The 19,589-nt window shown below is 40.4% G+C and overlaps 1 protein-coding gene across 1 annotated transcript in view; it reads left to right on the forward strand.

The window, feature by feature from the left end:
• Window positions 1–19,082, forward strand: part of REEP5 (receptor accessory protein 5) — a 39,447-nt gene extending 20,365 nt beyond the window's left edge. The window contains exons 4-5 of the mRNA XM_040446685.1: window positions 11,774–11,942; window positions 16,721–19,082. Of these exons, the coding sequence (XP_040302619.1) occupies window positions 11,774–11,942; window positions 16,721–16,770 (219 nt within the window). The 3' untranslated portion in view covers window positions 16,771–19,082. The remainder of the gene's footprint in view (window positions 1–11,773; window positions 11,943–16,720) is intronic.
• The last annotated feature ends 507 nt before the right edge of the window (window positions 19,083–19,589 follow it).

Below are 19,589 nucleotides of genomic sequence, written 5' to 3' on the forward strand. Positions count from 1 at the left end.
CTTTCTTTCTTTCTTTCTTTCTTTCTTTCTTTCTTTCTTTCTTTCTTAAGTTTATGTATCGATTTTGAGAGAGAGTGTGAGCAGGGGTGGGGCAGAGAGAGAGGGGGAGAGAGAATCCCAAGCAGGCTCTGTTCGGTCAGCAGACAACCCAACTCAGGGCTCGATCTCACTAACTGTGAGATCATGACCTGAGCTAAGATCAGGAGTCCGACGCTTAACTGACTGAGCCACCCAGGCACCCCAGGAGTCATTAGAAGAAAAAAAAAAAACACCTTATTTCTTATATACGTTTGGAGAATGAAGATGTGAAGTGGGCTCTCTGAGGAAGTCATTTTGATAACTTTGACAGGTGCAATGGTCAGGGATCAGCCCTGCCACACCTCGTGTTTGGTAGAAATCTAGCCTTGGTCACCACCATGTGAGGACAAGGATTAGGAAGTTGAAACTCCTTCCTTTTTTTTTTTTTTTTCAACGTTTATTTATTTTTGGGACAGAGAGAGACAGAGCATGAACGGGGGAGGGGCAGAGAGAGAGGGAGACACAGAATCGGAAACAGGCTCCAGGCTCTGAGCCATCAGCCCAGAGCCTGACGCGGGGCTCGAACTCACGGACTGCAAGAGCGTGACCTGGCTGAAGTTGGACGCTCAACCGACTGCGCCACCCAGGCGCCCCTGAAACTCATTCCTAATGGGACCTGTATTGATTCTGACTGAGAATGAAGAAGTTAACATCTTTTAATAGATAGAGTGGTTCTTTCTTTCTAGATAGGACAAACTGTCTTCAGTTGGTTCCTTGAGTGTCTTCCGTGGAAGACACCTGCTTCCCATTAGTTGCATAGAATGTAGATGGTACCTCAGGCTCATGGGGCCAGACTTCCCAAGCTGTAGAGAGTGGGGATTCCAGCCCTTATGAATTCTGAGTTCTCTTCTTTCCCTTCATACTCTGAAGTATTCATTTTTTTAAAAGTCATCCGTGAAATGAAGACTCAAATACTTCTGTAAGATTTTTAAAGAAAAACAGCAAACCCTGCTGCCTATACTGCATTCCTTAAAAGCAACCATTATCCCTACATTTATGGCAGATTATTTTGTCATTTACCTCTGTGTTTCTAAATAACATTCTTGTTTAGCCACCTTTTAATTTTTCTATTTGACACATTAGCTCTTGATTCCTACTGGTAGGATTTGGTTCCCTTTCCTGGCTTGTCCCTGACATACACATGCAGTCCTCCTGTGTCCCCATCTTCCTCAGGTGTTTGTATCATAATTTTGGTTAGATACACATTCACCACTTACATTATTGTGACTTTGTAAATACGATTTAGTTATACCATATAGTGTACATAGCATGTACATGTAGTGTTCTTGCTGTTTTTTATTTTCCCTGGAACTAATCATTGTTTTCTTATTTACATATTCAGACCTATTTTGAGGGTCCTTGTTAGTTCAATTTGTCTTACTGTTTCTACATTTCTATTTACTTTCTTTTAAATTTTTTGTCTAAAGAAATTTAGATAAAGGAAATTAGATGCAGGAAGCTCTCATTCTTTGGTCTCCCTCACCCCACCTACCAACATGTTGATGTTGTCTTCATTTTGAATTCTGGGCAGTTATGGATACATTTTTGCTTTATCTCTGGCCTTAGCTGTTTTTACAATCTATAGATGTTTTCTTCTGTAAATAATGTATTTATTCATTGATACATATTTTTCAATCTTCCCTTCCAGTTTTCAAGTTTACTCCATTCTGTTATATATGCCACACGGCGTATTCTTTATTTCAACTCTTTTTTGTATCTAATATTTTTGCTTGTCTCTTTCCTATATTTTCTCGTTCTTGTTTATTATTGCTCTGTTTCTTCTGACATAGTTAGCAATTTAGCTTAAGTCTTGGTTAGTTCTAATATTTCTATTGCTGATAGAATTTGGTAGTTGATCGTGTTGTCTTTCTTTTTGAAATGGTTGTGCTTTTCAAATCTCCTGTTATTTTGGCCTGTAAGCTCCTTTTCCTCTAACAGTATCAGCTGTTCTGTTAGGCACTGGGATGGAGGAAGACCACATGCCAGTCCATGCTGGTCCCAGGAAGCTGTGGGTAGGGGCGGATGAGTCCTAGGGTAGGGAGTCCCAGCCAGCAGAGAAACTGTGGTTCATAACCCTTCTCCTACTACATAGCCCCTCAGGCCAAAGGAGCACCCTTTGCTCCCCCAGCAGCATTAGGAGGAGATGCTCAGAAGCTGTTACACACAGCTCAAGGGGACAGAGCAAGAGGGGATGGGGAGGAGCTGCCCTGCTACTTAGTTCCACTCATTTTCCTCAGTGCCTCACAAGGACAGGACTTCTATGCCAAAACCTCTGTTTTAGGGGTGCCTGGGTGGCTTAGTTGGTTTAGCGTCAGACTTCAGCTCAGGTCATGATCTCACGGTTCTTGAGTTCATTCTTGAGTTCGAGCCCCATATCAGGCTCTGTGTGACAGCTCAGAGTCTGGAGCCTTCTTCGAATTCTGTGTCTCCCTCTCTCTCTGCCCCTCCCTTGCTCCCACTCTCTTTCTTCTCCCTCTAAATGTGGAAAAAAAAAATTTTTTTTTAATGGGCAGGAAAGGGGCTCTCTGGGTGGCTCAGTTGGTTCAGCATCCAATTTCAGCCCCGGTCATTATCTTGCAGTTTAAAAGTTCAATCCCCCCATTGGGCTTGCTGCTGTCAGTGTGCGGCCCACTTCTGATCCTCTGTCCCTCTCTCTCTCTGCCCATCTCCACTCTCTCCCTCTCTTAAAAATAAATAAGTATATATACATATTAAAAAATGGGCAGGAGACCTGAATAGACATTTTTCCAAAGAAGACGTACAGATGGCCAACAGACACATGAAAGCATGTGTCTTTTCAGCATTACTTATCATCAGGGAAATGCAAATCAAAACCACAGTGAGATGTCACCTCACACCAGTCAGAATGGCTAGTGTCAAAAAGGCAAGAAAGAACAAGCATTGGCAAGGATATGGAGAAAAGGCAACCCTCATGTCCTGTTGGTGAGAATGTAAATTGGTGCAGCCACTGTGGAAAAGAGTATGGAAGTTCATCAAAAAATTAAAATTCTATACCATGTGATCCAGTAATTCTATTACTGGGTATTTACCCAAAGAAAATGAAAACACTAATTGAGAAAGCTATTGAAAATGAAACACTAATTGAGAAAACACCTCTGTGTTTTTTTGCAGCATTATTTACAATAGCCAAGGTATGGAAACAATCTAAGTGTTGTCAATAAATGAACTAAGTGAAATAAAGATGTGATGTGTACACACACACAATGGGATATTACTCAGCCATAAAAAAGAATGAGATCTTGCCATTCACAGCAACACGGATGGACCTAGAGGGTCCATAGCTGTAACTATGCTAAGAATAGTAAGAGAAAGATACCATATGTGACTTTACTTATATGTAGAATTGAAAAAAATGAACAAACAAAAACCAGAAGCAGACTCATAAACACGGAGAACAAACTGGTGTTGCCAGGAAGGAGGAAGGTGAAGGGGCTTGACAGGTACAAACTTCCAGTTCTAAAATAAATAAGTCACGCGGATGAAAGATACAGCACAGGGAATATAGTCAATAATATTGTAATAACTCTGAACGGTGACGGATGTAACTCTACTTGTGACGAGCATTGCATAGTGTATATAACCGTCAGATCACTGTGTTGTACACCTGGAATTAATATAATATTATATGTCAACTATACTTCTATTAAAAAAAAAAAAGACTTGGAAAAAACTAGTACACCCATACAGTTAAATGGAATGAAATGATTCACATCTATAGAAATGTTTGCATAATTCATTAATTATAAAAAATTGGTAAACATTACATATAGTGGGACACCATTTATGGTAAAACAAACAAAAAAAAAGAACTACATAGTTAAAAAATTTAAATGAAAACATGCTCATTATAATTTCTTAATTTTGAATAACGTTACCACAGAATGCCTTGTAAGATGGCTGAAGAATTTTCAAGCAATTTTTTTTTTAAAAGCCTGTGGTAGCAATTAAGATTTCAAAGGTTGCTGGATTTTCTGTGTGTTTTTGTTATTCAAAGATGTTTAGCATTTATATTTTTATAATCTTATTTGGTTGTCACATATTTTAAACTACAAACAACTTTGAAGTCCTTCATAAGATCCATCTAATAGTAGTGACATCACAGTGCAGTCTCTAAAGGAAGGAGACTTGGCTTTGCCTTGGGCCCACCTGCTTGCTGCAGGGAACAGTATCCTGACAGCAGAGCCACTCACACCAGTAGCTGACCTCACACTTCGAAAACATGAGCAAGCCTGACTCCAGCCCGCTCCTGATCTCTTCTGCTAATGGAGGTCACAGAAGGTAAAGAGAGGATCCGAAATACGAGATAATCACCAAATCATTTATAGTTGGTTTTGAAGTACATTACAAAAATTGCTTTGCAGCAAAATTTTCTTCCTTAGTAGTAAAAGGAATGTGCATCCATTAGTAGTCTCAGGGCATCCATGAGAATTTACTGCATGTTCCAAATAGATAATATACTTGAGATTATTAAAAATGGATTATGCTGTCAATCAAAATACTTTCTTCTTGCTGTAGTGCATTTTCTGAGTGGCTTCAGAGAACACACTGAGAAGAAGCCTCTGAATTGCAGAGTGGGTAGGAGAATATCCTGTGTTAAGGACTAGCATAGACCATATGCCATGTTACAATCACATGGTGATTGTGTGGAGTATGACAAAGAGATCCAAGTAAGGACATGTTTAATATTTATCTTTTGCAAAAAAAATGATCTTTTGCAGAATTAATATTATTGGCATTTCCCCCCATTTTTCTAAAGCAGCCTATGATTGGAGAAAATAAGAGGAACCAATGATTAGGCATCAAAGATTAGTAGAAAAGATAGTATGTAATCTGTCGCACTAGAAATAGTGGACCGTGCCTGCTCAGAGCTTTGCTCTGAGGTCTGCCTTTACCAGGAGGTTTTAAAAATAAATACAAAAGCCTTTTTTCTCCCTCTGATTATAAAAGTAGTGTATTTTCATTTCTTTATTCAGAAGACATTTATTTAGGACTTCTGTGTGCCAGAATCTGTTCTAGGTCAGAAAGATACTTTGGTGAATAAAACAAAGTCCCTGTTGTTGTATTGTTTATATTCATTTGTGTGTGTGTGTGTGTGTGTGTGTGTGTGTGTGTTGGGACATATTTTATATAAGGAGGAAAATAGCATTTGTAATCGTACCACCGGTCACATGTTAGTTTTCCTATTTTTTTAATGTGCAAATATATTGGTCCAAGTACATAAAGACACACAGAACCATGTATATATTATTGTTTTAACTATATATATATATATATATATATATATATAGTTTTAATTAATTAGCAATGTACTAATTCCCCAAATGATAGACATTTAGGACATTTATCTCACTTTATCACATTTTAATGAGTGACACAATGAATAGCTTTGTATCTTCTCTTTACACTCATTTAGATCACTTTCTAGATTAGTTTTTTAAACAAAACTCTGGCGACTCTTAGTCCTGACTTAGACTGTCACCTGTACTACTGCACCTATGTTGGAAAGCAGAACATTTCTTAACTTCATAAGAGGCAAAGACCACAGGGAAGTCTTCCCCTTCACGTGTTCTTTTTTGAGCTTTTATTTGTGCATGCTGGGCAGTCTGTTTTAGCTTTCGCCTGTCACTGTTCTTGTGGCTACATTGCAGAAGTTTCCCTGTGGATTTTGTTTCTGATCAGGTGATTGTAGTGTATCAGCAGGTCGCTGATGTGTTGAAATGTGGATGTTTTGTCTTTTTTGATATTAACTCAGTTCTGACCAGGCTGGTCCCAGAAACTGCATATAAAGTGTATCCCTACCTTGGAAATACCTCTTCTAGAAGAAAATTGGATGGCGACAGCCATTAGAACCACAGACAGAATTATCTGGCCTGCTGTAATCTGTAATTTAAGGATTTATCAAATGAGAGCTCATAGTGCCAGGAATTCAGCCAAAATAGCACAGACTCTGGACTGCAGGTAAGAGTGGGTTTGTGTTTGCTCGTGATTGTGCTGTCAGCGGGCACTGTGAGGATCTGTGTCGTTCAGGGTACTCCTGGGCTCTAGAATAGTTATGTAGGTTAAAGAAAGGGAGTTGTAAAAGCTGGTGACTGAATATAGCCATGAGAGTTGAACAGTAATTAACTTTACTTTTTAATACAAGAAAGCTATTACATTTGAAAACTGGAAAACGCTAATGACATAGGTAGAGAGCAGTAATTATTTTACTGTCCCAAGATGATAGCTACAGTGCCCTGGAAAGAAAGGAGCAGACCAGAGTGAAGCCTAATCACATTGGAGAGGTATAAAAATATAGACACCTGGCTCTGGTTCTGCCTGGTAGTCTTGCCTTAATTCATTCAGAAAAGATGAGTGAGTCATCTCATTCATTTTCTGGGTTGCTGAGGGGCTGAGGTATTACTTGGGCAGATAATATTCCAGAGATTTACAACAACAGTAAAAACTGTAGGATTTGGTAATACCACTACCGTCTTGTATACTTTCTTCAAGTACATTAATTTGTGACTTTCCTAAAATCTTACAGAAGAGAAAATGGACTCTCAGAGAGGTTGTTTATGACCTTCCCTAAAGTCATAAAATAAAATAGATACCATCTCTTTGATTCCTAATCCAGTGAGTTCTTTCCATTTCACCTTGATGCCTATACTTATGCTGAGGGTTTCTAGGTCTGCATCAATAGTAATCCATTCCTGAAAATTAGATATTCTACCTGGAAATACCAGCCAGGAGACTATTTCCTACAATTTTAAATGGTAAAAATTAAGATGTATACATCTAAAACTCCATACCAGTTTCCTAAATATTAGTAAAACACAGCAAAATACCTCTATATAAGTAACAAATGTGTTAGTGTGTTAGATGCTAACACCAACACTTCTTGTTTTCCAAATTGTTGACATAGTTAGTAAAAAATTATCACTTAGTATGTAGTAGTACATGGCACCTCTAGGATACTCTGCATACCGTTGTTGTTGTTTTAGCTATTTATTTTGAGAGAGAGTGCATGTGTGCGAGTAAGGGAGGAGCAGAGAGCGAGGGAGGGAGAGAATCCCAAGTAGACTCCACACTCTGTGTGGAACTCGATGGGGGCCTCTGCATAGGGAATTCTAACTTACTGTCAAGAATGTAGTTTTTCCTTTTTCTCACACATCATTTTGTTTAAATTGTTGTGTTGTGTTTTGGGTATATATGTATTAACATTACCCATATAAGCAACCAGTGGAAAACACTGTATGATGTTTGGATGTTACAAACCAGAAGTCTTCCACAAGGAAATGTTAACTACAGAGATGGTCTATAGGGTCTGCCTGGCTCTAAGCAGAGGAAATGGAAGCTAAAGCCAGGGAAAAATGCAGTTACTTATTTCTGCATTTTGGGTTACTACAAATGGCAAATTATGAAATTTGCAATTAAGAAAATCAAGGTTTCTCTGGCAACACCTTATAATTCATTAGGATAGCCAGCAAGCCCAGCAGGTGCTAGAGCAGAGTCTCTGAGAAAACTAGCAGGAAACATGAAACCACCCACACATACTGAGGTGCTGAGGGTATTTCGAGGAATTGGCTTCATTGAGAGGCCTGGACCTGTAGCAGAAGGTCTTACGATGCCATGTGTGTGTGAGGGCTTGGTGGAGTTTGGGTTGGTTGCGCAGATGTGTGTGGTGAGACTAGGAGGTGGCTGGTCTGAATGTTTGCTCTTCCCCTTCCTTTTGCCGTGCTTTTCCCCCACTGCTTCTCTCTTAACATTCCATCTTTCTACTGTTATGTTCAGTAAATGAGCTGTGGAGTCTGTCACACATCAGGAGTAGGAGGTTTGAGGGAGGATTGGCTTAAAATCATAACTTGGAGATTATGACAGGGAATTGCATTTGGTTGAGTGCTTGGATATGGGAAACAGCCTTTGTAGTCCCTCCAGTTCAGAAATTCTCAACCTTTTGGAAATATATGGAGGAAATTTTGTTTGTAGCTGTTAATAGTCACTGATTTTACTTAGTGTTTTATGGTGTTGTCTAGTATAGTTTGGCTTGAACATTTACATGTTCAAGCGTTTATTTTTTGAGAGAGAGAAAACACAAGCGGGAGTTGGGGGCAGACAGAGAGGGAGACAGAATCTGAAGCAGGCTCTAGGCTCTGAAGCTGTTAGCACAGAGCCCGATTTGGGGCTTGAACCCACGAACCATGAGATCATGATCTGAGCCAATGTCAGACGCTAACTGACTGGGCCATCCAGGTGCCCTAAAAATATATATTTATGATAAATTACTTTCACTTTATTTTTCCTTTATATTAAAGTTAGAGAACTTCTTGATTTTGTTTTTTTGATAATTATATGCGTAGGTGTATCATTATTTTAAGTCTTATTTCAGGTACTAAAAGTGTTAGAAACGAATTGTTTAAAAAGGGTATCTATTGGTTCTGAGATTTGATTGTAATTACCCCATTTAAAGCTAATCAGTTAGCCTGTTACTGTTTCATGGCTGTTGGTGGAAGACAGAATTGTTGGAAGAAAGTCCCAGCACTCCTAGATGTTCCAGATATTTCTTATTTTCTTACAAAAATCTATGTGAGGTAGATTTTTTTTTTAAATTTCAGCTAATATCTTTTTATATTAGAGAGTCTATACAGACTTAGGCAATTAAGTTACATACACAAGGTTTGCCTCACTAGTAAATGGCAGAACCAGGACTAGAGCCCAGTTTCTCTTGAGACCATTCTTTAACCTCTATCTACTATAATATATAACTCTTTTTTAAAATGTTTGTTTATTTTTGAGAGAAAGAGAGAGAGAGACAGAGCTCAAGCAGGGAAGAGCAGAGAGAGAGGGAGACACAGAATCAGAAAAGCAGGCTCCAGGCTCCGAGCTGTCAGCACAGAGCCTGACATGGGGCTCGAACTTACGAACCGCAAGATCATGACCTGAGCCTAAGTCGGACACTCAACCCACTGAGCCACCCAGGTGCCCCTAACTTTCTTATTTTTTTTTTTTTAATTTATTTTTGAGAGACAGAGTGAGACAGAGCACAAGAAGGGGGAAGGGCAGAGAGAGAAGGAGACATAGAATCTGAAGCAGGCTCCAGGCTCTGAGCAAGTGTGTAGCACAGAGCCCAATGCAGGGGTTCGAACCCACAAACCGTGAGATCATGACCTGAGCTGAGGTTGATGACTTAACCGACTGAGCCACGCAGGTGCCCCAGCCCCTGACTCTCTTAAAATCAATTTGTTAGGTGGAGAGAGCTGCATATTTTTAGATCAAGATTTTTAATTTGGTATACCTTGTTCTGTATTCTTACTAGTTTCTAGTTTGTTTGATATCTCAGTTTCTGGTGGAAGTGTTAAAAATCTATGAGCGTGGAATTTCTCCATTTATACAATTATGACTTTAATTTACATAATTCAAAGCTATATTTGGAAGCTATCTATAATTATATAATTATAAAATTATAAAAACAAATGGTATAATTATATAATTACATGTGTATATACATACAAAGTTATATATAATTTACATCTTCAAAGATATGTAGGTTTTATGTGAATCTACTTGGCAAATTGTTTTTCTTCTTTATCATTGCCTTCAATAATGTTTGTGTATGGTTAATATTACTTTATAAGCTATTTTGAGAGTTGGTATTTATCTGATACATCTCTTTCAATCTATTTTTTTTTTAAGTTTATTTTGAGAGAGAGCAAGTGGGGGAGGGTCAGAGACAAATGATCCCAAACAAGCTCTGTGCTGTCAGTATGGAGCCCAATACGGTGCTTAATCCCACAAACTGTGAGATTATGACCTGAACCAAAATCAAGAGTCTGGACGCTTAACCAGCTGAGCCACCCAGGCGCCCCTCTTTCAACTCCGTTATTTTCAGTGTTCCTAGTTGGTTTTGCGTTAGGTGTGTTTCTTACAAGAAACATATAGCTTTACTGTATTTTTTTTTTAGTCTAGTCTGATAGCCCGTCTTTTGAAAGCTAGCCCCCTGCTCTCCTGTGTCCAACAAATTCTAGTTCATGAGTGTTACTTTTCCAGAGTTCTATAGTTCAGATAATCTAGAGAGGGTAATTTGTTGAGAACCTGTGTTTTGCTTTGTATTTTGAGTGTAATACAAATGCAATACAAATTTCTCAGAGCCAAAATGGTACTGATGGAGTGAGCTTTGGGGCACAAATATGTGCATTTTAAGCCCAAGGCTTTGTTACTGGTTTAGTCCTGTACCAAAAGCTTTTCATCTCTGGAGCAAACATAAACTTAGAAAAGCATTGTGGCTTCTCAGTTATTTGAATACATTGTTTGGTTTGGAATAATAAGGACTCAGGCTGTGGAGTTTAATGGACAGCAGAAGATGTGCGAGGTTTTTTCTTTAAGGAGAAGTTGTAAAATGTACAGATTTGGAATCTCAAGAAAGGACTTCATTTTTTATATCACCTGGCTATGTTAGAATCTTTCACCCTAAGAAAATCCAGTAGGCTGGTTATTGAACTTTCTAGGGAAATGAGCAGGTTGCTGTGCATATCCCCTTTTTTGCTCAGTGTCTTAGATGAGAATAAGAGGCTGGGACAACTAAAAGGGCTAAGCTGCTGGCATTTGAATAAACAGTAAGACTTTTGGGGGGGCATAAATATAAGGTGACAGTTCTTGTTAATAAAGTTTTTAGGGCATAATTCTGGTCTTTTTTATTTCAAAAAAATTTTTTAATGTTTATTTATTATTGAGAGACAGAGAGCATGAGCATGGGAGGGGCAGAGAGAGGGGGAGACACAGAATCCGAAACAGGCTCCAGGCTCTGAGCTGTCAGCACAGAGCCTGACGCGGGGCCCGAACTCACGGACTGTGAGATCATGACCTGAGCCGAAGTCGGACGCTCAACCGACTGAGCCACCCAGGTGCCCCTGGTCTCTTTTTTATTTCAATGGCAAAGTACAGCCATAAAAGAGTTGGGAAATGATATCTACATTCAAAGTGGAAGATGATGAACAGCTGATTGTAAAGATTCCTCGAAGGCAAAAACTGAGATTCTGCTGAGTTTGTCTATAACAGGATGGATACATGTGACAGACCTACTGGGGTAAGCCAACTAAGAACAAGCTTCACGGGTTTCTTTAGACAGTTTTTTTTTTAAATCTATTTATTTTGAGAGAGAGAGAGAGAGAGAGAGAGAGAGAGAGCACAAGTGGGGGGATGGGCAGAGAGACAGAATCCTAAGTAGGCTCCACGTATGGTCAGCATGCAGAGCATGATGTGGGGCTCAAACCCAAGAAACCATGAGATTGTGATCTGAGCTAAAAGGAGTCAGTCACTTGACTGAGCCACCTATGTGCCCCTAGACAGTTTTCTTTACATGTGCAGTTAAGTACTATGTTTCTTAAACTGATTTTTAAGAGTTTTGATTAATAGAACTTCTTGCAGCCATAAACTAAAAAGTGATCCAAATTAGGAAGGAAGTTAGGCCGTCAGATTTGGTGTGTTTTACCTTTCTGTTTTCAGTCTCAGCATTACTAGGTCATGATTTGTCAGGTGTTTTTTCCATCCAAGAAAAGGGCACTTGTAGCCTGCAGAAAACACTGGAAATGCTGTTGGAGAACATAGCCGAGGCAGCGGCATCCACAGAGCAGAGGCGGCAGTGTGTGTTGTCAGGATGCCCACTGCTGTCCCGTAACCTGCTGACTCTCATTCTGTGCAGTGCGGCTTCCTGTTGTGGTGCATGGCCCCAAGCCCTTCTAACGGGGCGGAACTGCTGTATAAGCGCGTCATCCATCCTTTCTTCCTGAAGCATGAGTCCCAGGTGGACACTATGGTGAATGACTTGAAGGACAAAGCCAAAGAAACTGTAGATACCATCACTAAAGAAGGTAAGGCCCAGGGGCAGCTGGGTTCAGCAGGTGAGAGGACATGGGAAGTACTGGGCCCAAATAACAAGCTGCTTCTCCCCTTTCCTATCAGCTTTCCTCAGCCAAATGCTGAGGCTACCCTGGGATTTCTTTACTAATACTTTGCCTGTCGCCCTTTACTTTTTCCAAGATTCTCCCACCATGCACATTTAATGCACTGTTTAGTCAGCACATTAGGAAAAATGACTTTCCTGTGGTGGGCAGAGATTTTAGAGAATCATCTGTGTTTATATACCAGTACAATCTCTTTAATTCATTTCAGGTTGAACTGTTTCAAATTGCTTTTGTTAGAGGTCAAGAGAATGCCCTTTAAGGTATCCAGATTCATTCATTCATTCAACAAGTATTTATTTCTTGAGGTGCTTAATATGTGCCAAGCATGTTCATAGCACTGGGGATGAACCAAACAGACCATACTACTTGAACTCATGAAGCTTATACTCTTGTTGAGAGATACACAGTAAAAATTTAAAATTACATGATATAGTTAGAGTATACAGAGAAAAATAAAGCAGATAGATAGGGAATACCAGGGCTGAAGGGAAAGGTACAATTTTAAATAGAGTGATTTAGGGTATCCTCACCAAGAAGACTATCCTGAATCAGACTTGAAAGAAACCATGGGGAAGAATGCTCTTGATAGAACTGCATGTTTAAACTGGAGGCAGGAGCAGTATGGCTAGAAGGGAATGATCTAGAGGAAGAGAAGAAGGAGATAAGGTCAGAGAGGTTGGGGAGTGGAGGCTGGAAGACCGATCAGGTAAGGCCTTATAGGCTTTTGTAGAGGCTTTGGCTTTAACTCTGTGAGGTGGGGTGCTGTTGGAGAGTTTTGAGCAGAGGAGCAACATATCCACCCTGTGTTTAACAGGCCACTGTATTAAGAATAGACTGAAGGGGGATGGGGAAGAAATCAGGAGACCAGTTATAAGGTGTTTGCAGTGATCCGGCTGGAGAGGACGATGGTGGCTTGGCTCATAGTAGTAGCAGTAGGGGGCGAGAAGTCATTGGATTCTTGATATGTATATTTTAAATGTTTATTTATTTATTTATTTTTGAGAGTGTGGGGAAAGGGCAGAGAGAGAGAGGGAGAGAGAGAATCCCAGGCAGGCTCTGCACTGTCAGCATAGAGCCTGTTGTGGGGCACGACCCCACAAACCATGAAATCACAACCTGAGCCAAAATTAAGAGTCCGTTGCTTAACCAACTGAGTCACCAAGGAGCCCCAGGATTCTTGATATATTTTGATGGTAGAACCAATAGGATTTGCTTATGGACCAGGCATGGAACATGAGAGAGGAGTCATGCATAAAGCCAAACTTTTCAGCCAGAACACATGGAAGGAAAGAATTGTTGTAGAGATGGGGAAGACTAGATAGAGCAGGTTTAGAGGGGAAAATAAGGAATTCAGTTCTGGACATAACTTTGAAGTGTCTATTAGGTACCTACATGGAGTAGTCAGGCAGCTAGTTGGATATATATGTTGAGAATTCAGAGACAGGTTTGGGCTAGAGATATACATTTGGGGGTCAACAGCAGGATAGTAATCATGGGACTAGGTGAGATTATTAAGTGAGTGAACGTAGTAGAAAGATGAGGTCTGAGGCGGTGGCCCCCAATGGTTAGAGATTGGGGAGATGGGGAGCAACTGATAAAGTGGACTGATAAGGAGCAGTCAGTTGTGGTAGCAAGAAAACCATGTGACTGATGTCCTTGGGGCCAAGTAAAGAAAGTTTCAAAGTGGGGAGTAGTCCATTGTGTCACCTGCTGCAGACACAGGTCAAGTTAGGTAACGAGTGAAAACTGACCATTACACTTGGTGGTGAGGAAGGCACTAGTGATCTTGACAGAACAGTTTATGGAGTGGTGGGACCCAAATGCTGATTGGAATGGATTTGAGAGATGGGAAGCAAGGCTGAGAGAATGTAGGTCTTTTGGGAAATTTCCTGCAAAAAGGAGAAGACTGTGGCTGCACCTGGAAGAAGGAACTAGGGTCCTAAGGATGTGTTTTTTTTTTTTTTCTTTTTCCTAAAGTAGAAGGAACAAAATATGTCTGAAAATTAGTGGGAATGATCCAGAAGAGAGCAAAAAGTGGGTATGAGTGAGGGAAGAGCTTCTGGAGCTCCATCCCCAATTAGACCAGAAGAGATGGGAACCAGAGTAGGAACAGGACTGGTCATGGGGCACAGAGGTTGAGAACACGAGTAGAGATACTGGCAGGTGAGTGCCTGTGATGGTGGGTGCCTACAGAAGGGACTTTCCCACTGCTTCCCATTTCTCAGTGAAGTAGGAAGGTCAGCGGAGAGAGGATGGGGAAGATGGTGATAGAAAGAGATGGTATGAAATAGGTACCTAGGACTGGGGTCAGCAGACGTTTTCTGTGAAGGGTCAGATAATAAATGTTATTTTTTGTGGGCCATCAGCTCTTGCTTGGGACTCTCAGCTCTGCCACTCTAGTGTGAAAGCAGCCCAGACGAGTAACCAATGAGTGTGACCATCGGTTGCTGGCCACTCCAGGACCGTGGGAGAGTGGACGGACTGGGGCAGTGCCACGTGACTGTCAGGAGTATTACAGGCTCATTTGAAGTTGTGTCAGTGAACTTAAAGTGAGGCCAGTTGACACACTTAGCTCCGCAGCTGCAGAGCAGGTGGGGCTCTGTGCCAAGGCCAACTGAGTAAAGAACCATGAAGTGAGACATGGACCAGGGAGTGCTTAGTGTCTGATGGTGGAACTTCAACTGGCCAAGGAGGGAAGGGACGGTGGAAAAGGTGGTGGGGGAGGACTCTGAATCAGTAGAACAGAGGGCGTGTGCTGCACAGCTGGGCGTGGTGGGGGAGAGTGGGATGCTGGACACTGAGATTATAGAGGGACTGCGGTCACAGGTAGTGATGAGGATCGTGGAATGAGTGCCTGGGGTTGGGAGAGGTGAGGGTTGGTAGGATGGAGTGTAAAGGTTATTGGAGGGGACAGCCGAGAGGCCAGGATACTGGCAAAATACTGAAATCACCAATAACTAAAATAAGTTTGGAGTTAAAATCTTAAAGAAATGAGGCAGCATAACCCAAGAGTCTGAGATGACTGGAAAAAGAAAGGCTGGTAGCAGATATAATCTGATGCCATGAGATTCTGAACGTGGCAATGGAGAACAAAGACAGCTTACCAAACCCTCCAGACCCACTCGTACTAGGGTCAAGGAAGAAAGAAAAAATAGCCACTACCTGAGAAAGCAGTGTTCTCAAGAGACAGCCAGATTTCTGTAAAAGCAAGAAGGTGAAAGAAACTTTCGGAGAGATGGATGGGGATAGAAGAGGTTTTGCTGATGACTGGGTCTTGAGTTCCAGAGGGCACAGAAAGGGTTTTATAAATTGGACAAAAGTAGTGAGGGATGTAGACTTACCATTTTGTTTGGAGATCTCTGTGGTAATTAGAAAGTGGGAGAGGAGAACTGACCTGACCACTGGGCCAGTAAGATCCCCAAGACAGCTCTCCAGCAGTGTGGATATGTTCTCCCTATTGCCCTTCACACACTCCTCTCTCCACTGGACTTCTCTCCCAGGCGTACAGCTCCAGTCTACTTGGATTCCTTTTTCTACAGTTTTAAGTGTTTTCTGACTTGTAGCCTTCATGTCCTCCCACCTGGGGATTGCCAGTTTCCTTTTAAGAAGTTTCCTTCCTGTTCCTTGCCTCAGCCAAAGCAGCAACCTCTGGCGATGTCACTTCTGTCTAGTTCACTCACATTGCTTAGACCCTTGGTTCTTAAATGTCAATACTCTAGAATACAATTTTACTTTGATACATTGCTAAACAGGAGTGTAAGAATGAAAATAAATTAGGAGGAACTTGCATGCTGACTCATTTTAGACTTCAAAACTTCTGGATTCCTCAGGAAGTAAATTTTTACAATGGGCTAGTTAAGAGAGAGGCTGCAATTTCTTGTTAACTGTTCAGCAACTTTAAGTGAAGGGAGAACAGCCCTCGGGCAGCTGGTGAACAGGGAAGGACTGGCAGTGCTTCACCCTGGGCCCCATCAAAAACAGGTGCACTTTGTGGATTCTCCCAGGAGGCCCTGGAGGCTTCCATAACCCCCCCATCCCCCGTCTCACACTCCACACTAGTTCTTACAGCATATTGCATGTCGCTTGGTAATTAGGAAGAGGAAGGCTTAGTCTCCCACAGATACAAGAATATTTTCTTGATGAGTGTAGTATCTTGCTACCAACTCAAACACTTAGAGGGAAATGGTGGCACAATGAAGAGAATATAAAGGTGTATAAATATTCCATCATTTCTGAGGTGTAGGAAGGAGGAATTTCTGTGATTTTTTTTTTTTTTTTTGTCACCATGGGATAGATGACCTAGTTGTCATCAGACTGAGACATAGTCAAATTAAACAGGTGAGCACCCAGACACAAACAAGAATTTCTTGCTTGTACAGAGGAGCACTACATGCCCAGGGAATCCCTGCTTCTTGTGACACCTGAAGGAGGGTAGACGGCTTAGAGGAGACAGTTACTGTACAGGGTTAGGCTAGACGACCTTCAAGAAATATGCTAGGGTACTCAGGATCTGTGCTCTGAAGAGGTCTCTCTCTGGTCCACTTCCTGGAAACTCTCTCAGCTCTGCCACAAACCTCAGTGTGTTCTCATCTGGATATGAGTCATCCAAGTTGCTATCTAGTCACTACATTAGGCACAGAGCTGGCATTACAAAGTCCTGACACAGTTTTCTTCCCTCCTAACAGCCAAGAAAGCAGCAGTGAATTTACTTGGTGAAGAAAAGAAGAGCACCTAACTGCTGACTGGATGAGACCTTTCTGCCCTCTCTGTACCTGCCTATTAGCGCTTGATGTTATATTAGGGACTGTGGTATAATCATTTTAATAATGTTGCCTTGGAAACATTTTTGATATATTAAAAAAAGGAATGTGTGTTTTTTTGTTTCTTTTGCTTACTTTTACTGTCTATATACATAGGGGGCATTTAAATTTAATGCAATGGGCAGCGTCCAAATTTTTGGAAAATATATTTTGCCTCTGGGAAGGATAAGACATGTGTTACCATCCTGTAGGAAATAGAAACTTGAAATTCTATATCCCACAGGCTTTGTACTTCAACAGGCTCTCTCTGCATGCATTTTCTCTGTACTTCTGTTTTAGGATACTCTTTAAGGTTCTACTTCATGTAATGTACAATTTTGTATGAAATGTTTTTAATGTATTTGTGCATACATATGTGTAGGGAAATGTTACTGTCTGACTGTGACATGTATAATGCTCACAGGGAGCGCCTGCCAAAAGCTGAAGGTTCCAGTGTGCTGGTGTGATCTGTTAAATAATATCTCAGAAAATTAAAAAAACAAATACTGATATTTCCAGTGAATAGTTAAGTGATAAATGAAGTTGGGTGGGGGTTGGCCTGGTTGTTTCGCTTTGTAGCAGCTGAATACCAGAATAGATGTGTAAAGCAGTCACTTTGGTGATAGATGGGGAAATGTACACACACACACCAATAATACACAGCTCCCAACTTCCTGTAGAACTAGTAATGTCTTGTGGCCTTTAAAAAAAAGCTGATTATAAACTTTAGATTTGTCTGTTTTAAGATGCTATAACGGAAACCATTCCTGGTTTCTTCTTCAAAGCTGGGTAATATGTTGGTTTAGTCTTGTTTCTTTACTAGTTTTTTTTTTTTTTTTTTTGAAACTAGCCTAAGGAACCTCTAGACTTTCCCACCTCTGATTACAGGTATGTTCTTGTTTCTGTCATTAGCAGCTACATGCTAATGATGACACTAGGCTCTTAGACCAAGGCTGGGAGAATGAAAGGATGATCTAACCTATATAATCCAGTTGACAGTGAAGTCAAACTGCTTTCACCTTCTTTCTCTGGCCTTTAAAGTCAAACAAACAAGAGGCCTCCCTGGTTTAAATTTCAGTCATTTGTGGTCCATTTAAATGCCTTCATCTTTATACTCTGTTTTGATAAACTGCAGATAACCACATAGTTTAAGTACAGAACAAAAATTTAACTTTAAGGTTTCTGGTTTGATCTGCCAACTCACAGGAACTTCAAAAACTGAGCATCCTTCTGAATTAGACTACACTGACCAAACAAAACCAATTATAACAAAACAAGTTTAATTATCCCGTCTGTAAAATACTTGTTAAGGCAAAAAGGAGATAATTAGCTCTCCTTTGGATAACGGGTAAGATCATAATGAAGTCTCGTGAGGAAAAAAATACCAAAGATATCAAAAATTAGGGACAATATCAGCTAAATATTATAATATGGATCACATTATTTTTTTCCTGTAAGACAGTGGTAATCATAAGGCATCTTATTAAACTTACCTTAAAGGAAAAAAAAACTTAGAAAATAAGCAATTAATTATCAGCAGAAAATCAAGGCTTAGATTAAAAAAAAAAAAAAAGTTCCTCCAGGAGTACTTAAGTTCCTTTCCCCATAATAGAGTACACTTTTCTTGGTGGCAGAAGAATGAAAATTAGCAACTTCTAGCATACAGAATATATAATCAGGTTGTCAGTGTGTAGAATATATAACTTTCAGTATACAAAATACCAGGCAAGAGGGGGAAGCATAAAAGTTACTATTGCTCATAACTACTTACAGGCTGATACCAGTTTAAAAACTGCTATAGTAAGAAAATATATTCTGAATGCAATTATTTTGTCCTTACAGCTTTTTCCTGCAGTGCATTCTGTAAGAAATTTAAGTTCCTGTTTTTGGCAAAGTGTACATACTAATGACAGAAGTTAATGAGTTGAGCAGTTGTGTCTGTTTAAATTTCCCAGATAACATATCGCCATGGCTAGAGTATTTGAAAAACTAATTGAGCCTGTGTCTGGCTAGAAGACAAGCATTTATGTGTACATGAATGGTGTTTCAGGGGTAAAATCAAAGAATCTCCCCAACAGTTCTTCCCTTACTTGAAAGCTTTCAGATCAAGTTACTGCTACTCTGGGGAAGTTTTCTATCCATAGCCTGAAGAAAATGAGCATAGCCATTAAATAAGTTATCACCCATCCTGAAGATGTGATATATTAAATGGAAATGGATGTAAATAAACTTCTGTTATCTCACTGAACTGTTATGTTTCATTTTATTTTCTGGGGCTTAAGAGAATCTAGAATCATTTAAGCAGTATCTGAAGTAAAATACAGGTAAATGAACCTTAAACACTGCTGTTCATTAACCCCATTCTTTACCTGGCCTGTAGTCATCCCCTGGTGGTTACTACCTGTCAGAGGAAAAACTCCCAAAGGAAAACAACCATGAAAAGCTTTTAGCAATAATTAGCACTAGATTTAAAAGAAACCTAAGTTGCTTTCTACTGCATATCTCGTTACACCCAGTCTCCTAGAAGTTGGTTGCCTGTAAGTACATTTTGATGTAGCAAACACTTCCTGCATGTGCCTGCAAATTACTCTATACTTAAGAAGAGACCAAGGAAGGAGGAACTTGAGAATTTTATCAAAAATGTCTGCTTCTGGGGGGCGCCTGGGTGGCTCAGTCGGTTAAGCGTCCGACTTCAGCTCAGGTCACGATCTCGTGGTCCGTGAGTTCAAGCCCCGCGTAGGGCTCTGGGCTGATG

Source organism: Herpailurus yagouaroundi, unplaced genomic scaffold, assembly GCF_014898765.1.
Source record: "Herpailurus yagouaroundi ecotype Mexico unplaced genomic scaffold, PumYag 29, whole genome shotgun sequence".
Classification (NCBI taxonomy): domain Eukaryota; kingdom Metazoa; phylum Chordata; class Mammalia; order Carnivora; family Felidae; genus Herpailurus; species Herpailurus yagouaroundi.